Source organism: Globicephala melas, chromosome 10, assembly GCF_963455315.2.
Source record: "Globicephala melas chromosome 10, mGloMel1.2, whole genome shotgun sequence".
Lineage (NCBI taxonomy): Eukaryota > Metazoa > Chordata > Mammalia > Artiodactyla > Delphinidae > Globicephala > Globicephala melas.
Window position 1 is genome coordinate 79,963,430 of NC_083323.1, and position 23,827 is coordinate 79,987,256.

General features: G+C 44.9%; 1 protein-coding gene across 1 annotated transcript; it reads right to left on the bottom strand.

Annotated features, from left to right (window-relative positions):
• Positions 1-2,282: 2,282 nt before the first annotated feature.
• On the bottom strand, positions 2,283-23,813 carry KLHL42 (kelch like family member 42). The gene is made up of 3 exons (XM_030830487.3): positions 22,827-23,813; positions 12,185-12,378; positions 2,283-7,928 (listed from the first exon to the last, which is right to left on the bottom strand). Exons 1-3 carry the CDS (start codon positions 23,696-23,698, stop codon positions 7,477-7,479), a joined length of 1,518 nt encoding a protein of 505 aa, XP_030686347.1. The 5' UTR covers positions 23,699-23,813; the 3' UTR covers positions 2,283-7,476.
• Positions 23,814-23,827: the final 14 nt, after the last annotated feature.

Below are 23,827 nucleotides of genomic sequence, written 5' to 3' on the forward strand. Positions count from 1 at the left end.
GGGAAACACAGGGTGGTCTCTTTTATTCCAGTTCCCTTCATTCCAGCACATCTTCCAAATAAGTGTGGATGTGGACTTCCTCCCCTACTTCTTTGGTATAAGCTGTTTTTGAGGAATGGATTTCCTTATTCAATTTCCACAATGATCCCATAGAGTGGATACTATTGTTACCCTTCCTTACAGATAAAGCAACTGAGGTCCAGGGAGATACAGTAAACTGACCAAGGCTATACAGCTAGAAAGTGGCAGGACTGGGAAGCAAACTCAGCCAGTCTTGCTCTGCAGCCCATGCTTTTAACCCTCCTGCCTGCAGCCAGGCAGCCACAGAGGGTCACATAACATGTGCCTTGCAGAACTACAAGAGCCACCTTTGCCTTGCAAGGGTGCATGAGCAAAACAGTCAGACTGGGTTCTCGGAGGAGGCAAAGAAATAAGGTGGGAATTGTATCCCCAAACCCCTCCTGCCACATAGAGGCAACCATTTCCACTAAAGCAGCATTCCCTGGGATGTAGTCTGGAAGAGCAGAACCCTACTGCCTCAGGTTGTCCCAAAGCTGAGGAAGAGATTGGAGCCATCAAGCTGAGGGTGAAGGGTGACGACAGAAATCACAAAGGTGGGCTCCAAGGTCAAGGAGCTGGGCTCCATTAGATCTGGGCCACTGGCCCACAGAGTTGCCAGAGATCAGATGTACCAGCATCTAATTGGGTTTTTAAAGGGTTTTGTTGCCAAGGAAATGTTTATGGCCTGCAGACAGGGGCCTGGGATTCCACAGTGCCTATAGAGGGTCTCAGGCTTCCTCCCCACAGCTCCCATAACCCTGCCAACAGGAACGTGGCCGCCACCTGGGCACACCCATTCACGCGCGGCCATGGAACACCCTGCTGCAGAGCAGAATCATGGGCTTCCAGATTGCCCAGAAACCCACTCCACCACCAGGGCCCTTGCCAGCCGCTACCTGCAGGAAGATGTATGCCATCTGGACAAGTGACTGTTGCAGGCCGTTTTCCCTTCTGCCTTTCCCCAAATGGCAACTTGTGACCTGCAGTGCCTCAGTTTCCTCAGCTGTAAAGGGGGGTAATATTCATATTTACCACATGGGATTGCTGTGAGGATTAAATAAGTTAAATAGAAAAATGCCTAGATTTCCTGTCACAGAGTAAGTGCTCCGTTAGCGTGGGGTGTGTCCGAAATAGTTAACTTCTTCGTTAGTTTATAGACTGCCAGAAATGGGTGGTCACCCATGGGCTTCGGAGGGATGGATAATCCCTGACAACCCTGGACTTGGGACTCAGTGAGCTGTGAGGTCACCTTTGGATACAGTAGCTAGATCTGATTTTTGATTGTTTCCCTTGGGGAAAAGATGAGTGTGTCTTTGATTTTTAATGGGGTAGTAGTAGTAGTTTAAGTTGGGTCATTCTTAAAATTGTATGTATAAGAAGGGCATGTGCATGCACACGTGTTCCCACAGGCAGGGCAATCGAAGGATAGAAGATGGGCATCAGCGACTTCCCTGGAAGTCCAGTGGTTAGCATCCTGCGTTTCCACTACGGGGGTCCTGGGTTCAATCCCTGGTCAGGGAACTAAGATACTGCTAGCCGTGGGGAGTGGCCAAAAAAAAAAAATGAAGAAGAAGATGGACATCCGTAGGCCATCATCTAGTAACTGAACCCCATTTTGTTTTCTGTTTTGCTTTGTTTTTATAAATTTATGTATTTATTTATTATTTATTGGATGCGTTGGGTCTTTGTTGCTGCACGTGGGCTTTCTCTAGTTGTGGTGAGCGGGGGCTACTCTTGGTTGTGGTGGGCGGGCTTCTCATTGCGGTGGCTTCTCTTGTTGTGGAGCACGAGCTCTAGGTGGGTGGGCTTCAGTAGTTGCGGCACGTGGGCTCAGTAGTTGTGGCACACGGGCTTCGTTGCTCCGCGGCATGTGGGATCTTCCCGGACCGAGGCTCGAACCCGTGTCCCCTGCGTTGGCAGGTGGATTCTTAACCGCTGCGCCACCAGGGAAGCCCCTGAACCCCATTTTGTGACACTGACCCCCAACTTCTCTCAGCCTCGCAGACAGCACCATAACTAACACAATAGAAAAGGAGTTGTGTGCTTCAGTTTTCCTGGAGTGAGGGGCGCTTACAACAGTGGGAAGTGGTAGAAAACATAGATTGTGGAGGGACACAGCTGCTACACGGTAAGATTTAGACTTCGTTCTTTTATTCAGAATTAGAAGGACTCAGAGACCCTCCTCCACGATCCCTCTTCTCCCAACACTAGCAGCTCTCGCGACACGCCCCACGTGACTCCTCCTCCAGCCAAATGCCATCTCTCTAACTGGCTCACGTGTTCGTCTGGCCTTCCAGGCAGTCAGGAGCTCCCACCGCACGGGCCTGTCTCACGCATTGTCTGCCTCCTCCCAGCCCTGAGTCCACAGCTCATACTTCAAGGACAACATACACTGATTCAGAACTATTTTATTTGAAGAGATTTTCTTCTGTCGTTCTAAACACAAAGGAATGCTGTTTGAGTAAGTGCTTCGCAGGCATCATTGTACTGAAATGAATCATGTGCTGTGTTTACATTTTAAGCCACACTTGAAATTGAAGACTCAATACAACCTTTTCAACAAAGAATCAGTCATAACAAAACATAACCATTCATTCTACGGATTATCATTTTGCCTAAAATGACCACTAGATATGAAAACCTTGCAGAGACATCGAAAGAGTCCCCATTAAGTATTGTTTTAGAAAAATGACACAAGAATGCAAATGACATTTTCTTTCTCTTTACTAGTAAGAGACTGTGACATCCATTTGACAGAGCAGCAGCCAACTCTATCAAGGTCATTACAGCACCCTTTGCAACTCAGAATTGACCGTCTTTTACATTTAATCTGTCTCCTACAGGAATGGATAAAAATGGTTACTTCAAGGGCAGAAGTTAGCCTGCGTCAACCGGTGTGTATTTTGTATCGTGTTCCTAAATTAACACCAGAAAATGAAAACTAAATACTCTCATGTGAATGAAACATACCCTTTGACAGTTATCACAAAGGCAAAAACTCAACTGGCTTTCAGTCAGGACTAGTGTCTCAATGTCCATTTCTTTATTAATCCTTTTTATGGAAGTGTGTTAAAGGCACAGGTACAAACGCATACGTGAACAGCTTGCTTCTCTCCCAATACCTGCCTGCTTCCCTGGCTTTGCTCCTCCTTTTCATGGGATCAAGCTGCTGAGCTCTCAGCTCCATAAGCTGTGGAGCCTGGTAAGTATTTTAAATAAAGCAGATCTCCTATCATTCTTTTCTGAAAAATGAAGTACAGAGAAGACTACGGAAAGTAGTGAGAAAAGAGCATACTGTGAAAAACAGAAACCATAGGATGTAATGTTCAAATCTAGAGAAAAGCTGGTTCATGATGACTGTTAGTCAACCATAAAGTAGGGGACAGACTGGAACCAGGACTGAAGAGGCAGGAAGGCCAGGGAGCCCCAGTGCGCCTGACAAAAGTGGGCATCTTCCAGACGAACAGTCTAGTTACGACCATCACGACAAACACTTTCACAAGGCTGTAAGCTCTTCAAGGCTGGGGATGGTGGCTTACTTATGTCTGTATCCCCACTTCTTAGCACTTTCTCTCACATGATAGATATTTAATACATATTTCTGGGAACCAGGGAACTGAGCTGAATCAGCTCACTGCTTTCAAAGCCATCTTGGGTGGTGTCTACTCACGTAATTCATTCACTCCTCTGCCTAAGGCAGGGATGACAAATCGACTTCATCTCACTCTGATGCACTGGTAGTGGATGCCTGGAAGCATTAATGACACAGATTTTAAGACCAGTTCCTGTCCGGGAGGAGAGGAGTGCCGCTCATTCACAATGCCTCCTTGAAAGAATGGTGGCACAGATGTTCTGCATTCCCACCCCTGGTGCAGGAGAAAGGCATCTAACAACCCACCCATATTCCCTTTCTGTTGCTATGCTGTCTCTCCAGTGCTCTGCACTAAGCCACTGCTTATTAAATGCTGGTTGACCAGGAAGCCCAAAGCCTTTCCACTTGATTTACCTGTGCAGCCAAACAGGTAGAGCCATGAATTTACCTGGAAATCTGTAAACACTGCATCCACACTGCTCGGTAATGGTTTATTGAAAGAGGACAGGCATGTACTTGATTACTCTCTCTGTAGAGAAAGAGCTTTGTCCATCTCAGTACAACTTTAATTGATATCTAAGACACTTGGAATGACTTGGGATTTTGGTTCAAAACAAATGGCAGAGTGAAATTCTCTTTGGTATTCATGCTTAATCTACATCTACTTGCTTCTTACTAGTATCCATGACCTTCTCAGTACGTCTTTGTTAAGATTTAACAAATACGGTTGAAATAGTCAACTCCTACACATGCATCAGAAAAGCAAAGGGAGAGGCCTCTGAAACTAAGGGTGCAGAAGAGAAAGCCAGAAAGAATGACAGGAAGAACAAACAACCTTCCTCTAACAATTCACACTCAGGACTCATTCTGCCATTCAGACCGTTCTCAGTGAAATAAGCCGCCTCTGGCAGGGTGGCCACCACTGGGGTCCTCTCAGTAACTCCCCTCCCTACAGAGAGGTCAGCACCCCTCAGAAGCATCTCTGAAAAGAAGGAGAACATGTATAGAGAAAGAGAGGAAACAAAGGGAGACTTTCAAAGCAACATTGCCTTCGTCACAGGTACAGCCTTTAGTGTAACATTGGCACCAGTGAGAGAACAGGGCTAAATTAAAATTACCCTCAAAATGCCAACACAGCTGACGTGTACAGCAGGAAGGATAATGTCCCAAATCCACAGATCTGTCCTACTGCACTTTCCACTTTGCCTACGTACCACTGGCAGCCCCAAGAAACAGTCTTGTTAGGAGTCTGCGTATCTTAGAGAGAGCTTAATATGCCAGATGGGTGCAAATGCAAATACACACACACACACAGAGTTGCACATACACACACACATCAAACCTGGTTTATAAAAAGAGCTTTGTGGATCAGAGTATGCCTTCACTTGGTCCAAGCATCTAGTTGTCAGCATTCAGAAAATGGACCCAAAGAATGTAATGAGGAAGAGAACTGGTTGGCAGGAATAATACTGTAGTTTTTACAATGTGGGTATTTACAAGCTAATCTCCAATTGTTTGTCCAGAATTAATTCAGCTGGCTAGAATCTTATGAATATATAAGGATAAGCCTTAAAGATGTTAAGATCTATAGTAACAAAAGTTAATGCTATCTAAAATAAATTAGATTTTTAAATATATGTAATGAAATTCTTGGTCATTGGAAATTCAATTCTATAGTGAATATAAATTAATATAACTCTATTATTAAAGTACCATTTCCAGGAAGATTTCAGTTCAGAGTTGTTGTTTTTTTAAAAAAGAAAAAGAAAGGCTAAGTATTTGAGAACAAATGGATCTGGCTTAGAAACCCTTAAATAGCGTTGAAAGGAGAGTGCTGATAAGATTTGGTGACAAGATGCAAAGATCTGTCTCGAGGTCCGCAATAAAGACACCTCATTTTACCTAACAGAAGTATTGCTGAAAAGTTATGCAACTAGAATTTTTACAAGTAGACCCTAATTTTAAAAATACCATAATATATGTACGGGACGCCACAGCTGCCCGGAAACCCTGGGGTGACTCCTTGGGTAAAGTGAAGCCTGTCAAGGTTACCGCCTCCTCTGTGACAGCTGCATGGTGAATGCATACTAGAGGCGCTCAGCACGTGTGCTGAGTGCATGAATTTGCTGCAACAGTTTTTCTTTTTCTACGGGAGTTTCTTAAAGCGGGGCATGCTGAAACTGGAATGTTAGGACAGAAAGATACGGTCCAGCTCACAGTTTAAACTTATTCCATCACAGAAAATCAGGGAATCTCAGAAAGTGTTTTTCAATGAAAATAAAATTTCTTTACGTGCGTGTATACAGGCATATCTTGTTTCATTGCGCTTCACTTGATTGCACTTCGAAGATAACGCGTTTTTTATAAATTGAAGATCTGCGGCAACCCCAGCTTGTCAGGTATAAGGGTTGGCATTTTTTAGCAATAGAGCATTTTTAAAGTAAGGTATGTACATTGTTTTTCTAGACATAGTACTATTGCACACTTAACAGACGACAGTATACTGTATATATAACCGTTATACATGCTGGGAAACCCAAAAATTCTTGCAACTTGCTTTATTGCAGTGGTCTGGAACTGAACTATCTCTGAGATACGCCTGTATATTTTTAAAGAAATGCTGATCTGTAACTGGCAGAAGATTGTATTCATTTGTTAACTGACTTACTGTAAACAACTGCTTGAGCTGGGTTCCACTTGATTTACCAACCAAGGCAAGCAGAGCACCTTACCAGATTCCAGAAATCCTACCAGATCCATTCCATCTCTGTAGGGGCTTCTTCCCCTCTCTCCAGCACAAACGTTTCAAAGCTACCCTCACCTTACCCCACAAAAGCAAAGCATGAATTAAAAAGCCGAGATTAAATTAGAAAGGTGTCTGACCGAAATATAAAGTTACTGTTTCAAACTTTAAAAAAAGAACTAAGTCAAATACAGTCAATAAAATAACTCTCAAAGGCATTTTTCCCCGTTATTTGGTGCTTCCTTTCCTTCCCACTTAAATTTAAGACTCGATTTTAAAAACACAGAGATCTGTCCTTTTAAAAGAACAGAATGAAACAATATATCCTCTCTTTTAAGAAATACAGAACACCTAGCAATACAACTCATCTGACCACATAAATCTGCAATCTGCTACGTAAATGAAATAAGAGGTTATACCTTCCTATTTACTCAGCATTCATAACTGTAAAAGAAGACTGGAAAAATAGCTGAGAATGTTTTTATGCAGGTTTTGGGGAGGACTGGGTACTGGTTCCACTGGTGTAAGTTTCCTGGGAAGTCGTGTGCAAATAAAATATACGAACATAGAACCTATTTTAAATACACTGCAATATATGCGGGTGTGACCGGGGGAGAAAGACAGTGTTAATATGTTTGTCAAGTAAATTAATAACCAAAAAAATAATCTCTCACTTAAGGTATCAATGATATTTCAAGTGACCTAAATAAAACTGATTTTAAAATCATCTTTACCATTCATGCCAATTATTGACTTTGGCCCTTTACCAAGCAGGCACAATGAATCTTCTTTTTGAGAATCAGTTTCAGTCACCGGCCGAAGGGTATCACATTTGTATGAAAACATTATCATGGATTTGCTCCCATAATTTAAAAATCAATAATTAAAAAAATAATAAAGTTGGTCTCTTTTTTCCACAAGTTTTCAAGTAATTAGTTCAAGTAGGTGTATTTACAGCTTTTGTATAAATGACCTAAACCCCACATTTTCCCTTTAAAAATCAGTCTCTCTCGAAATTAGACATGGTTCTTTTGTTTTTTGGTCTTGAACCAGGTTTCTTTTAAATACTAAGTCGATTCAGTCATGTCTCTGCTTTATTGGGCAGATAAAGTGAAGAGACCAGCAAGTTGTGTCCAAAGGCTGGGAAACGCCTAAAGGCTTCCCAGCTATCCGAAAAGATGTTGTACTTGAGGAAGACTCGGTGTTCCAAGCTGGTGGACAGGGTCACGTCTCTGCTCATGATGTAGATGCCGTCATTGTGAAGCGCGCACGTCAGGTTGAGGCCCGACTTGGACGTGTTCTCCTTGAGGTAGAGCCACTGGCGGGTGACAGTGTTGTAGGACTGCACGGTGAGCATGTCCTCGCTCTGGCTGCCCCTCCGGGTGGGCCCCAGCTCGTGGAGACAGCCCCCCACGATGTAGATGGTCTCCTCCACGGACACCATCTGCTGCTTGCGGATGTGGACGTCGCACGTTTCAAAGAGTGTCCAGGTGTCAGCGGAGGGGCAGTACTGCAAGATGTTCAGGTTCCGGTCTGAAAGGCAGGAAGAAGCCGCATGATGACACAGCGACCGGGAGCAAGGCCGGCTGCCTGGGCTGGACATACATGCCTACCTCCACCTGAGTGATTGGCTAACACAGAGGCAAAACTATTTCAGGAAAGCCGAGGTTGGGGAAATAGTTTTCGAAATGGCTGGGAGGAGATCCGTGCAGAATCATCCCCACTGGCCTGCCGGGTACGTCCCCTGCCTGGGAGGCTGTCAGAGTCGGTCAGGCCAGGCCAGGCAGATGAGCCGCTGTGACAGAGCACCCCCTCCTCCCTGGGACCCTTGCAACTTTGAGAACCACCAGGCCAACGTACAAAGAATCCGAGCCTCAGAACCCTCATCAGTATCTACTGAATGACTGACTGCTTAACGCAGACGACTGGCAGAGCCCCAAGAGGATCTATCCTTGACAACAGATTCTACAAAACAAGCCAAGCGAGCCGAGCAGGATCTCTGGAGCTGTCTAAAGGAAAGGACGCAGAGCTGCATGTCAGGAGAGATGCAAGCAAATCTCACCTCTGACCTTCAAGCCACAGAATCATTGGCAATTCTGTTTCCCAACTGTAACACCAGAGACACTGGCAAAGGCCGTTCCCCCTTCCCCACCCGTTTCACAAGAGATGGTTAATTATTGTGTGGATAAAATCGGATGGTAAATGAAAGACTACCCTGACATCATTTTGAAGAGCTTTTTCCAGGAAAATTATTGCCTACTCTCTTTTTGAAAAATGCTTGTGAAATTTAAAATATCTAGTTTCATTTTTCTTTTTTTCTATCGTTCTTCTTTTTTTTCTCCTTTTCTCCTCAAGGAAAGAATAAATGGAATATTTTAGACTTAGAAAAAAAAAACTAAAAATGCTCTGAATTAGCCAAAATAATGAACTTTCTGTTTGTTGTTGTTTTTTAAACAACAAAATCAGTGTACGAGACAGTCCAGCTTGGGAACTGATGTCCAAGTGACGCGCACAGCCTTTTGATGGCTGCAGAAGCTGGGAGGAGTACTTGATCCTGAGACAGAAGGACCCACTCACAGTGGGCAGTAATTAGAGCTCCACTGTGCTCTCTGATACCGAGTCAAGTGTCTCCTAAGAGGGCACAGAGGGAAGGGAAAGGATCCAGATCCTGTGTGTGCACCCGTCCGGAGCCTGCAGAAATGTCAAAATTGTTACAACTTCTGTTTTCCACCAAGACTATGACCTCCCCTCTTTCTTTTCTTTGTAGCGACTGTGATACAGCTTATCCTAGGAGTCAGCCCTAGGGAGTTTGGTTACTAATCTATCCAACTAGTGCCCCTCAGTAACCCCTCCCCACCCCACGAATAAAAGACTTATTCTAGCACAGCTTCAATGTATTTATTTCTCAGGTCCAGGTCTGAAGGTCCTTCCAGGTCTTCTGTAAATGTTTTCTCTCCTCACCCAACAAGGGCTCAGACCATGATGAGGTCGTTTGAGTTGGCGGAAAGATCTTTCTGCTTTTACATTTAGAGTTGATTCTGACATTTAACAAATCACCTTTCTTCCTTTTAGTGGTTACTACTACTTTCTATCGAATTTCATTTCTTCAGTGCCGGCCAAAGAATTAAAACAATCAAAGAGCTATCATAAAAATCACAAACTCTTCCTTACTAAATTTTAAAAGTCTCACCTAACGTAAGAAGTCGGCAGGCTACGAAGCCAACCTTAAGTCCTGAATTTTTTTTTTTCATGACAATTATGACTTCTTGTTTTCAAGACAAGGCACTATTAGGAAGTGCTGGGAAGAGCCCAAGCAGAGGAGGAGGGGGGGCTTCAGAGGACGAGGAACTGTCCTGCCCTCCCATCGTAGAAAACTCGTTTTCAGTCCTTACACAAACAGTCATCCGTCCACGTCACCTAACCATCCCATCGTGGGGATTTGGCTCGGGGAAGCCGGGACAGGAATCACAGTGGGTGGCCCAAGTCAAGAAGGCACTTTAGTAGCAGCTTGTGAAACTAGAAAACACACAAGCAAGGGTTTTCCAGGTCAACTCTAAAGAACATTTGCTCAGTCAGGGTCATGGAAAAACTAGGAAATCTACCAGGGGCATAGTCTTCAGGTTACAGTGCTTCCTGTCAGCGCTTCCCAGCTCCTGGTTAGAAGAGAAGCCAAGGGATATGTGTGCATTGGGTCAGCCCACAGGGTGCATGCTGTGTCACAAAATCTAGGGAGGAATCAGAATTCTTAGAAATGTGCAAAAGTAAATAACTGTATTTACTTTCCTAGGAGAGAAGACACACAGATACACATAGAGGTACATATGCACGCACAGGAATTCACCCGGGTCTATGGTTTAGTCAAGTCTATAAAATTGAGCACTGTAACCTGAACACCAGTGTTGAAGGTGAAAGAAATGACTGCTCGGTCTCATTTTCTTTCAAGTATCCGCAAAGGAAAAGCTGGCAATTATCTTATCATCAGTGGAGAGTCACTAGGGACAAGTAATGAAAACTTGGAGTGAAAAAGAAAAAGCCTCACTGTTCTCCTCTTCCCATGTCACCACTGCATCTTCTTAAACGCATAAATAAACATAACCACCTGCAGAAAGCTGAATGGTGACCCCTTGAAACATACGTTCATCTTCTAACCCCCAGAACTTTTGAATGTGACTTTTTATTGGATGTAATTTAGTTAAGAATCTCAAGACGAGGTCATCCTGGATTACCCAGCTGGGCTCTAAATCCAATGAGATGTGTGTCTTTATAAGAGAAGAGGAAGACACGGATACACACAGAGGAGACAGAGGCAGGGATTGGAATCATGCAGCCTCTAGCCAAGGAACACCTGGCGCCACCAGAGCCGGGAAGAGGCAAGGAAGGTTTCTGCCCTAGAGCCTTCGGGGGAGCGTGATCCTCCTGACACCTTGTCTTCAGACTCCTGGCCTCCAGAACTGTGAGAGAATACATTTCTGTTGCTTTAGGCCACCAAGATTGTGGTCATTTGTTAAGTCAGCCACAGGAAACAAAAACACCGCCTACCACCCTCCCCACCAATCAACTGTTTAGAGGTACTCTAAGAAGTGTTCATCAAAATCTTTCGCTGTCACCAAAAAAAAAAAAAGTAAATCAAATGCTCATAAAATACCTTACATTTAACTTCTTCCTCAAACATATATCCCCAAAACAAGACACATCTGGTTATGTTGAAAGAATTTTTGCCACCTACTTCATATTATTATTATGTGGATTTCTGTTCTTTGCAAAGTTATAAATGGTCACATGCAGCTTCCTGGGGCCATCAGCACACGCCTGTTATCAGCCAGGGCTGGAGAGCTCTGTCCTGCCCACATCACACCATACAGGGGTGATAGGTTATTTCACTACGTCAAATATAATGGTAACTCTACTACTTCAATGTGGCTAAGAGTCCAGTTATGCCTTTTCTAAAAGTTCTGGGCACTATACAGTCAGACAGACCAAAAGAAGAAATAAACTGCCTTGGCCATGAGAAAACTTGGAAACAACTGCTTTATGGGAAGGAAAGAGATAACAGGAAAGACACACCTCTTCCTGGTGGTCCACCATTGCCTTTCTTACTGTTAATAATAGAAAACCAAGTAACAGAAAACCAAGCTGTGAGATGCTTCCTACCAAGACCAGCAGTATAAAACCTCTGGAGAAACTTTTTGTTTCCATATCATTAACTATAAAATGCCCACCCACAAAAGTGAAAAACACATATGTACGGTTTAATAACCAGCACAACCCCTTCCCATCACTGGTCAGGAAAGAATCCTCTTCATGTACTTGCTCCTTCTATGATATGGGAACAACCGCCTGGAGCTGAACTTCTGGAATCTGTATCTGATATGCTTGTGCCCAAACACAAGGGAGAAAGTGAAAACAAAGATCTGCAAGAATGCTGTGGCACTAAATTCCATAGTGTTGGACGGGGCGGATTCAGTGTGCGTTTGGGAGAAGGATGGGAGTTACCCAGCCAAGTCACAGAATGGCTGACCACAAGGTGGGGTTTCCAAAGCAGGAAGAAAATCCATTTTGTGCACAGCTCCCCCTCCCCCTTTCAATTTTCATGCTCACACAAAGGCATCAAAGGCCCCTCCTCTCCAAACTGCCCCTGTCATACAGGATGCTCTTTTTTCCAGATACGTAAATATATACTATGTAACACATAAAATCACACTAGAGGGTTTCCTCCAGCCCCTGCTGCCCTTTCCCAGGCTGCCAAAGCTCACGTGTAGGAGGACCACTTACTAGGCCCCTTTACTTACCTCTCGTAGTATATCCTCCAATGACATAAATGTTCCCCTTACACTCACACGCAGAAAACTCAGCCAGAGGGTTTGGTAAGGGTGCCACGAAATTCCAGGCATCCTGCTCGGGGCTGTAACATTCAACGTTAGAAACGGCCTGCCCACCAATGGCATAGAGTTTTGAATTAACAGCCACGAGTTTGAAGTTAGACCTGAAAGAGAGACACAAAGGCCCACAAAGTCAGTTCTTTTGATCATTCAGAAGACAGGGACTTCCCTGGTGGTCCAGTGGTAAAGAATTCACTTTACAATGTGGGGGACGCAGGTTCGATCCCTGGTCAGGGAACTAAGATCCCACATGCCTCGGGGCAACTAAGCCCGTGCGCCACAACTACTGAGTTCACACGCCTCAACGAGAGAGCCCACATGTCGCGAACTACAGAGCCCATGCGCCCTGGAACCCGCGCGCCACAACGAGAGAGAGAAAACCCACACGCCACGACTAGAGAGAAGCCCACGCACCACAACGAAGAGTCTGCGTGCCGCAACTAAGACCCGACGCAGCCAAAAACGTAAATTAAATAAATAAAGGATAATTTAAAAAAAGAAGAAGTAAGACAAAACGGACTTTCCCGGTCCAGTGGTTAAGACTCCGCACTTCCAATGGAGTGGGCACGGGTTTGATCCCTGATTGGGGAACTAAGATCCCGCAAGCTGCACGGCACAGCCAAAAATAAAATGTACAGCTTTTGAAAGCGAAAAATTAGGCCAGTATAAACAAGAAAAAGAAGTAAGACAACGGCATGATCTGCTAAAGCAGCGTGAGGAATCTGCTGGATATTTGAAGGAAATGAGCTCTCCAATTTGGGTGCTATTCTGCCTGGGGACAAAGGAATGACTGAACGGCATCTCAAATTTCACTCTTGTCCCCAAGAATCCACAAGTTTGGTGCATTCTCCAAACTTTAGGTATTGAAGATAAGCAATTTTCAGTATAACAAGGACTAATCTTGCTTTGCTTAAACCAAGAACCACTTTGTATGTGCTAAACTCAATACCTCTATACTTCAAGAAAAATAAATGTAAAAATACACTTCAATAAAAAATAGAAAAAACCCACATTGTAAATCAACTATACCTCAAAAATAAATAAATAAAATAAACTCAATACCTCTTCCAAGAGTGGGAGCAAGTACCCACCCCATTCCCTCGCCTCTCTCTATTCCCCGTGGGTAGGCTCCATCCTACGTACACACCAGGGCTTGCCTACACAGACAAGCACATGCAAAGGTTGTTTGCTACAGGGTGGTCCAGACACCCCTTTACCATGAGTTCACCTAAGCAGATCACTCGCCCATCCTCCTCGATATGAGGGCGTCTTCTATGTTGCTTCACAACATATAAGGTAGGGGGAGGTAAGCAGTGAAGTAATTAAAACTATTTTGATCTGGCATTCTTAGGGTATTCACACATGTTAACAAACACCTCTATCAACAAATGATCACCTATAACAAGAGTAAATAATTTTTAGAAGAGAAATGCATTGGTTTTAAGGCCCATATTCAGTAATACAACTAAACTCTGCTTATCGGCTTCAGATACTAAATAAAAGCCTCATGACTTTTGAATCGAAAAGAAAAAAATTAATTTCTTTCAGTGTAGTACATAAACATTAATGGACTCTTTGAAGGCCAGGGAGGATATAAGCATTTGCAAGTGCTGGGTCAGCCGACTGTGATACGTGCAACCATCTCAAGTTTACGGTAATACGAGCAGCTTCGCATTACTGTAGGAGCAGGAGACCTGCTTCTAGACCCGCTCTGCTGATAACCAGCTATCTGACCTTTGTCTCTAGCGTGGGGACCATACCCATCACAGGGTGGTCGAGACAATTACACCACACAGCTTATCAGAAAGTACTACACAGAGAAAAGATACCATCACTAAAATTTCTCAGTTTTCTAGTGTTTGAAATAAAGAAGCTAGACCCGGTGAATTTAGAGACCTCATCTAATGCCAACACAATGAGCTCTTCAAAAGTAACAACATCCTAAGAAAGAATGGGGGTAGAGGCTCCAAATGGAAAAAGCATGTCAGAGGGTAGATTAAAAAGCAGCAGTGAACAAGTAGCCACGCCTGATCTCCTGACAGATGTTTAATAAACAATGGTGCATTATGATCTAGAACATATGTTGGTAATAGTCACCTACTAAAAAATTAAGATTTTTTTCAAAGTTCCCTGTAATGTTTACGTTACATTAAAAATGAGTTTTAGGGCTTCCCTGGTGGCGCAGTGGTTGACAGTCCGCCTGCCGATGCAGGGGACATGGGTTCGTGCCCCGGTCCGGAAGGATCCCACATGCCGTGGAATGGCTGAGCCCGTGAGCCATGGCCGCTGAGACTGCACGTCCGGAGCCTGTGCTCCGCAGCGGGAGAGGCCACAGCAGTGAGAGGCCCACGTACCGCAAAAAAAAAAAAAAAAAAAAAATGAGTTTTAGCTTAGTTTTGTTTTTCAAATCAGAGAGTAAACAGGGTACTCTTCATCAAGAACCTCATATTGTCCACTAACCTCAGCCAGCCACTCAGTTTTTCACGCCAATAGACTTCACCGGGGTGGCAGTTACTGGGGGGCCCTTGGTTCATTTTGCTTACCTTTCCTGCTGCCAATGGTCCTTAAAATCTGACCATGATGCCCTCCCTGTGTGTGCAAATTTGGGGATCCGAAGGAAAGAAAGCTTAAAATTTTACCAGCCCACAATCTGTGTTTGCTTCCCAAAGGTACACAGATAGTAAATTTTGTAAGATCAGAACAGTTTTTGATATTCCTCCAGCATAATCATTTGTCCTAAGCAATATGTGAGGGGCTTCTTTCTGAGGCTGAACGAATAGGCAGTTAAAAGTAAACAACTCTGTCTCTCCAGACCCCAACATGCTCAAATTCACTTGAAAAGAGAAACACTTTTCCAATATTGAATTTGTTTTATGATGCAATTGCCTCCCCAAAACAGGCCACTTGATGAAGAGGCAGACTGCCAAGGATTATGAACCCAGGCTTGTACAGGGAAGTCTCAGCTCCCCTACTCAACAGCTCTGTGAGCTTGAACAAGTCATTAAATCTCAGTTGATCTGAGTCTCAGTAGGGAAAAGAAAAGCACGTTGTAAGAGTTGAAAAGGGTAACTTGCAGAAAGGGGTCACTAGAGGGAATGCTTGCCTGCATGTCACTGCCTACGTTTCTTAACCTCAGGAGGATGGGTTTCTCATTTGTCAACTGCAATAGTCACTGGCTGTAATGGACAAAGTGCTGGACTTCTGTACAAAGTGCTTTCACTTCCATAAATTCTTGCCTTTTCCCATTTTCTGAAAATAACTTTTCTACTCTCCACATTCTGAAGGGTAAAGGTGTGAATCCAAGCTATCACTGATTTTTAAAAAGTATCACCTCTACAGTGTTTTCTTTCTTTTTTTTTTTATAAATTTATTTATTTATTTTTGGCTGCGTTGGGTCTTCGTTACTACACGTGGGCTTTCTCTAGTTGCGGTGAGCGGGGGCTACTCTTCTCATTGCAGTGGCTTCTCTTGCTGTGGAGCACGGGCTCTAGGCACGCGGGCTTCAGTAGTTGTGGCACACGGGCTCAGTAGTTGTGGCTCATGAGCTCTAGAGCGCAGCCTCAGTAGTTGTGGCACACGGGCTTAGTTGCTCCACAGCATGTGGGATCTTCCCGGACCAGGGCTCAAACCCATGTCCCCTGCATTGGCAGGCGGATTCCTAACCACTGCACCACCAGGGAACTCCCTACAGTGTTTTCTTAATATTGATCCCTGACATACTCCATTCAGGAGGCAAAAAGAATTTTAAATCAAATAACGATTTGTTGTAGCTACATACTTGACTTACAGTAAATAGAAATGAAAGTGACAAAACTGAGATGACGATCTAATTTCTACTTCACTTAGAAGAAATAAAAAGCTTTTGAAATCCTTAAAAGCTGAGTAACACGAACCCAGCCAACCACCAGCACACAGGTATCAAAGACTAACAAGAGCTATTGTAACCATCGGAAGGGCAGGATGATTCGGGGTCTGAGTGGCTTAGAGCGCGGGCCCTGTGATATGTGCAAGTTAATGAAACTCACTGAGCCTCAGCTTCCCCTTTGGGGAAATGGGGCCAATAATAATGCCCGTCTCAGAGAGCAGGACATTTAAAGTAGTGACCACGACATGCAGCCCTGAGTGACAGCTCAAGACATGTAAACCACTGTTAGGATCTGTTGCTTAGAAAAGTTGTTACCATTAGGGTAAAACTTAGAATCAAAGGCAAGCTCCTTTCCCTAGCCCTTTCTCCAGCTCTCCGGGGAGGACTGTGCAGCCTGTGGACCATCAGGGCCTTTTGTCTCCTCTTTCCCCTCTGCCACTTCCCCCAAGCATTACCCTCCCCTAGGGACTAGGGAGGGGAGAAGGGAAGGTTAGGAGACAGAAAAAGTCATGGTGGGGCTTCCCTGGTGGCGCAGTGGTTGAGAGTCCGCCTGCCGATGCAGGGCACGCGGGTTCGTGCCCCGGTCCGGGAAGATCCCACATGCCGCGGAGTGGCTGGGCGCGTGAGCCATGGCCGCTGAGCCTGCGCGTCCGGAGCCCGTGCTCCGCAACGGGAGAGGCCGCGACAGGCCCGCGAACCGCAACAAAAAAAGTCATGGTTGCTCCCTACTACCTACCACCTCTGAGCAAACCTAATGCACAAACCAGTTTAAACTGCTGGCCAAAATTATACTGGGGGGAGGTGAACATATAGTTTACTTCATACTATCCTTGTGCTCCACTGCAATTAACCACAGAGGACAAAATCTCTCGAAGGTTTCATGCCTCTAGAAATGCTCTAAAATACTAAACTTTGGCTCAGAGGAAAGGGGACAGTCAAAGCTGACAACTGCAATTACTTCTCTGCCGGGAGACTTGTCTGTTAGGTTTCTCTCCCAACGTTGCTGTGTTCACACACAGAACAGGATGGCACAACACGACTCCGATTTCAGAGCAAGGGTGCAAGGCAACAGAAGTTACTAGAGATAACTCTAGAAATACAGAAAATAATGAACTGATGGCTGCAACAGTGCCAGTTCCGGCAAGTTATTGCTAATTAAAGTGAGGAAGGGAAGCAAGCAACTCCATGGGCACACAAGCCTTTACACGTAAAAAGTTATGTCCTGACAACGCCTGAGATCAAATTCACGTTCAGACCACCGGGCAGTGTTGTGTACTTGGACTTCAAAGCAGCCTCTCCAACAGTGCTGTGTACTCACACTGCTGTTTTCAAGTAGTGAGCACAGCACTAAACGTTTCTTTGTGTTTTTTGTTTGTTTTTGTACCATTTTCTCCAGGGTGCAAAGGGCTTTATAAAATCTCCCAGTCCCAGAGTTCCCGCCTATCTCTTGTTATTTAAGATTCTGGGATCACTGCACTGTTCAGTCCCTGGGGAAAGCGGGCTGCTCTGCCTTTGACCCCTTTGTCAACCAGCCGAATACATCGCAAAGGCAGTGAATCGAGGTAGATGTGAAATGCTGTGTAACCAGAGGCCTAAAGGTGCCCTTTGTACTCAAGGTTCTAAGTTTCCTCCAGTGTTTTCGGAATCTGTGTTGAACGCATTATCCAGGGATAATCCCACTCTAGGTTTCATTTTTATTTGTCTCATCATCCAAACTCAACTATAAACTCCTTCTGGGAGGGAGCCATATCACCTTTGTTGTTTATTCAATAGTGACTAGACTAATGCTGGCACAGAGGCTGAGGTGAGGCTGAGGCACACACAATGAAATTCTGAAAAGCAATGCAAGTAGCATGAAATATCTGTGCTCCACTCCTTGGAAGAAAATCACTTTTAAAAGGAAAAGTTAAAGGTCTGCATGAAGATGGTCACTGTCAGTCATTAAGCCAAAACTTATAAACTCTCTAAACCATTATATCTAGTCAACGGATATTTACATTTCGGTTACTCTACTTTTTACACACCTTGAGCAATTCACTTTCTGTGCCTCAGTCTCTGCCTCTGTAAAATGAGAACCTACCTAATATAATCTTTGTGAAGAATAAGTGAGAGGATATATGCAAAGCAGTAGGAACAGTACCTAGTACAGAGTAAATGCTTAATTAAATGTTACTATTATTTTTCAGCTATTCTAAATAACTATAATGACTGTTACAAGATAAAAATATTCACTGTAATGTTACATTTTAAAAGAACAAAACATATATATATATGTGTTCACTTTTATTACAATAATGTAAAATATATTCCACGATTCAAAAAAGCCAAGTATTTTTAAGCATCCATTATTTATTGGACACCATGTTAGCAGTATGAATACACATAAGCATTGAATAAGCAATAGGCCCCAATTGGAAGGAGAGAAACAAACATAAACAGAAGATTTCAATTCAAGGTGAGGAGTGTGCTAGAAAAGCATGAAGTTTGATCATTTAGCCCAACTGAGGGTTCAGGAAGGGACTCCTGGTTGAGACCATGTCAGATCTGAGTCAAAGTATGAAGGAGATAAAGAAGGGTACAAATTCCGATATGGAACCCAATTTAAAAAAATATAATGAAAAAAAGTGGAAGGATAAAAAAAGAACAATAATAACTAGAAAATACCTAAGAATAATTCTAACAAAAAGTACACAGACCATGCAAAGGTAATAAAAGAAACCTTTTCTGAAGGACCAAAAGACCCAAATAAATACATGGAAAAACAAGCCATTTTTCCAGCTACAAAGTGTCAGAAATCTGTGAATCCTCCTCCAGATTAACCTATGATACAATGTAATTCCAGCCAAAATTCCACCAGGACTTGACAAGGCGATTCTAAAGTATATCTGAAGGAGAAAATGTATGAAGAATAACCAAGAGAATTAAGATAAAACAAAACAGAACAGATGGGTGTCTGTTCTACCAGACAAGATTCCCAAGCTATAAAAATTTAAAAATGTGTCATAGGTAGAGGAATGGCCAATCTACCAGTTTGAAAACAGGAAAATTAGCATAGGATAATTGATTTGGCAAATCACAGTGAAGAATTAAGGCTATTGGGACATTCAGAGAACATGTTATAACCTTATAGTATGCCTCATATGGAAATAAATCCCAAGCAGATTCAGATGTCAAGGTAAAGTGGCAAAACTATAAAAGTAATAGAGCACGAGACAGATGAGTATTTAGTCCTGGCTTGTAGAAGCCTTTCGTATGCAAGACAAAAAGCTCACAGGACCCACGTGACCAATCTGACTACAAAATATTTAACATCTCTTCCTATTAGAATACCCTATAAACCTGAAGTCCAAAACTGGACGCTCACAAGGCCAGTTGTGGCCTACACTTTGTTTTGTCTACAAGGTTTGTGTTGTTGTTGACTTGTTTGCTTTTTAAATGGAGTAAGTTGTCAACATTTAAAAATCAGGATATCCAGGGGCTTCCCTGGTGGCGCAGTGGTTGAAAATCTGCCTGCTAATGCAGGGGACACGGGTTCGAGCCGTGGTCTGGGAGGATCCCACATGCTGCGGAGCAACTAGGCCCGTGAGCCACAACTACCGTGCCTGCGCGTCTGGAGCCTGTGCTCCGCAATAAGAGAGGCCGCAATAGTGAGAGGCCCGCGCACCGCGATGAAGAGTGGCTCCCGCTTGCCACAACTAGAGAAAGCCTTCGCACAGAAACGAAGACGCAACACAGCAAAATTAAATAAATTAATTAATAAACTCCTACCCCCAACATCTAAAAAAAAAAAAAAAATCAAGATAGCTGGATGTCTGCCAACACCATTCCTCACGCCTTTGCGGCAGTAACCAGCTGCGGCCAAGAGGTGGAGCCCTCTTGCGGTGGGTCAGTAGCTCTCTGGTTCATCGTAACTGTCACCCACCCCTCTACTCACTGACCTTACCTGCCTGTTCACTTAAGGCATTTCACTTTTGAGCCTTCTGATAAAGTAACAGCAGGGGAAAAACATGTGCAACATTACCTAAGAGACGAGAGACTAATATCTATATACGTAAAGAGAACTTCTAAAATGAATACGAAAAAGATAAGCCAATGTTTTAAAAACCGGCAAAGGCCATTTATAAAAGATATACAAATGGCCAATAAACATATGAAACAAACAATCTCTCTTCCAAGCAAAGACATTCACACCAGTGTTTCTGCCTACTAGATTGGTAAAAATTTAAAAATGATGATAATGTCTTATCTTGGCAAGAGTCTAGGGAACTGGCAAGCCCAAACACTGTTGACAGGAGAGGAAACTAGAACAATCCTTTGATGGACGATTTGGCAGGAGCTACCAAAATTTTAAATGCATGTACGCTCTGCCCCACCTATCCAGGGATTCTAGGCATTTGCCATATAGAACTAACTCACATATGCCTACTAAGCTAGGCACACATACACCAAGATGTTCAACATGGCACTGTTTATTAATGGCCAATGGAAATGACCTAAATGCTCACGAATAAGGGAAGAACTAATTACAGTCCTGTGCATCCATAGGCTGGAACACTGAACAGCCATTAACAAGAGTGAGGTGGATCTATATGTGCTGATATAGACAAGACGCTCAGAGTGGAAATATCAAGGGCCACAATAATCAGCATAAGCTAATCAATTTTAGAGTAAAAATATGTGTAAGATGCAGACATTTTCCCGTTAACCACTATCACCATATTTATAAATATACCTTTATAATGTATAAATATAAATGTTTATAGACTTACATAACTATAACATGTCTACAGATACACATATTTTTTTACTCCGTGTTTTTTGTCATTTACAATTTTTCTAAGCATGTATTCATGCATTACTCAAATACTTTTTTTTCCCCCCTAAAGAGGACAGTAAGGGCATTCCTGGGGGTGGGGGGAAAGGACTACCAAGGATTTGTGGAGAAAAGAGAATCCCATGAGGTGCCGTGTTAGAGTTCTGGAGCTAGGGGTGGCGCGTTGAGCACCAAATGTACAGCAGGAGACACATGTGTAGAGGTGACAACCTGCTGGGCCTTGTACCCCTCATCTGAGCACCGCCCATCACCACTGCATGTTCCCTTGTTGCTTCAACTAAAGCTCTTAGAATCCGTTTAAAAATAACACTCTGATATCAAATTTTGAATACATCATCCCAATGGTGTAAATAATGCACTAAAGAAGGGCTGGAAGGGGCTTCCCTGGTGGCGCAGTGGTTGAGAGTCCGCCTGCCGATGCAGGGAACGCGGGTTCGTGCCCCGGTCCGGGAAGATCCCACATGCCGCAGAGCGGCTGGGCCCGTGAGCCATGGCCGCTGAGCCTGCGTGTCTGGAGCCTGTGCTCCGCAACGGGAGAGGCCACAGCAGTGACAGGCCCACGTACCGCAAAAAAAAAAAAAAAAAAAAAAGAAGGGCTGGAAGAAAATAAGCCAACCTGTAGATGGTTATCAGAGGGAGTGGGAGTGATAGTCTTTTTGCTTCTTCATTCTTTGACATTTTCCCAGTTTTCTAGCATAACTATGTATTTTTTATCATCAGAAAAAAACTTTCCAAATTGAATTTTATATTATAGTAGAAATAACACCAGTGGACCCCTCCCCCCCTTAGGCTGGTGGGGGGGAACCTTGAGTCAAGTAAATATGTGTAATGACCTTCCCATTCCTTTAAGAGTTTTTTGGGTTTGTTTTTTTTTGCCTGGCTGTGAGTCCCCCAACTCCTCGTTCCACACTTCAGAGGAGGAGCCATGGCGGGTCTTGAGATGGGTACAGGTGGACAAGAAGAAAAGGTATTCCTGTCCTTTCTTGGGTTACACTGATTCTTCTTCCCACTTCTGAATGGCTCTGGGCCATCTTGGGCCCTACCATCTTTTTTTCCCCTACCACTTCTTCCTATAATGCTCTTTGCTCTTATTTTCCAATACTTTTCCTGGCTCTGTTCCCTCCTCCTCCCCGCAATCTCCTCCTTTTCTCTGCCTTTCTTCAAGTCACCCAAGTGCATGTTGGGAGGGATTTGCAGAATGGGAAGGGAGAAGGCTGGTGTGGATGGTAATGTTCTAATTCTTTAGGTGACCAATGCCAGGTTCAAGTCTTGGGTCCATAATGAAGACTGTCTGGGAAGAAAAGTGATATGCAAAAGAGAGGACAAAAAGTAAGAAAGGTAATCCTGTATAGCTAATATTAACACAAGTCCAATGATTATTTTCCGATCATAGCCTGGTGCCTCAGTGCGGAAAGCTTCAAAGTCATTAACAACAAGATCCTCCAAAGTCAGTGTTACAGGTTACTGCCCATGTGTCATTATAATCACGATTAGTTCCTAAAAAACAAAAAAAGGTAAAAATACAAGCAAAATTAAAGAGAGCTTTCTTTGAAAGTATCCTTCTAGGAAACCACAGACATCTTTTTTTTCCACTGAGATGCCAAAAAGAGGCAATTTGTCTAACGGCGCAATACCTGCGAGGAAACTACTCAGCTAGTTGACCTCACCAGGGCCTCTGCTTCCTAGCAAGTTCTTAGTCCATCGGGAACTTTGCCAGAGTCAAGGCCAGCAACACTCCCGAGGATGTCATTCCCACCTCAGCACAACCTCCTGTGACTGCCCAGTAAACACGCGGGAACGGAGTCCCGAACAGGTGGATGCATGGGAAAGCAGCACCGCGGCTGGGTGCTTACCTCTTCTGGTTCATGGAGGCCACCTGGAGCCACTCGTTGGTGCTGGGGTTATAGGAATGCGCCGCGGAGATCTCCTGGCTGGTGATCCTGTAGCCGCCCACGATGAAGAGGTAGTTGTCCAGGATGGCGGACCCGTAGCCCCTGACATTCACCAGGTCAGGAGGAAGGTTGTTGGCCAGCGGGAACCAGCGTTCAGTCATCTCCTCGTACCTGAGCATGGACGGGGGCTCCCCTTGGTAGGGGTGAGGGGCCAGGGGTCCCCCCAGGAAATCCCCCAACGCCACGAGGACAGGAGTCCCTGTCATCCGGGCCTCTCTCAGCCTCTGCTTCAGGCTGACATCCCCGGGGGCTTGAGGAGAAGAGCCCAGGAGGTGGAACTGGGGCTTGCACAGCACTTCGTGAAAGTGGACGGCCATGAAGCGCAGGCAGGCCTCCTGCAGGTCGGGCAGCCCGTACACCTGCGCCAGGCGGTACAGCTCCAGGCAGTTGGTGAGCCGCACCTGTGACAGCAGCAGCTGCAGCAGGGACGTGACCTGCAGGAACGAGGCGGCCTCCACCAGCTCGGACAGCAGGCTCACCTCGTCCATGTCCTCCTCCTCCTCCCCGACACCGCCCGGCTCCCCGCGCCGGCCCAGGAGCCAGCCTTCGCGGGCGCCGCCGGCGTTGATAAAGTCCAGCACCAGGCGCAGGCCTGGGGCGCTGAGGCCGCGCAGCTGCTGCACCTCGGGGCCGCCGGCCTCCGGCCTCCGGGCCTCGCGCATGCCGGAGCGGTAGAGGGCGCGGAAGTAGTCGCTCTGCTCGATGAGCTTCCTCTTGCTCACCGGGTAGCAGCGGTCCTCCAGGAGAATCTGCACCATCTCCTCCGTCGACATGGCCGGGGGCCCGGGGGCGGCCGGGGCTCCAGCCAGCTCTGAGCGCCCGCCTCCCGCCCCCGCTCGCTCGCCGGGTTCCGGGTCGGTCGCCGAGCGCGGGCGCCGGGAGGAGGCGGCGGAGGCGGCGGC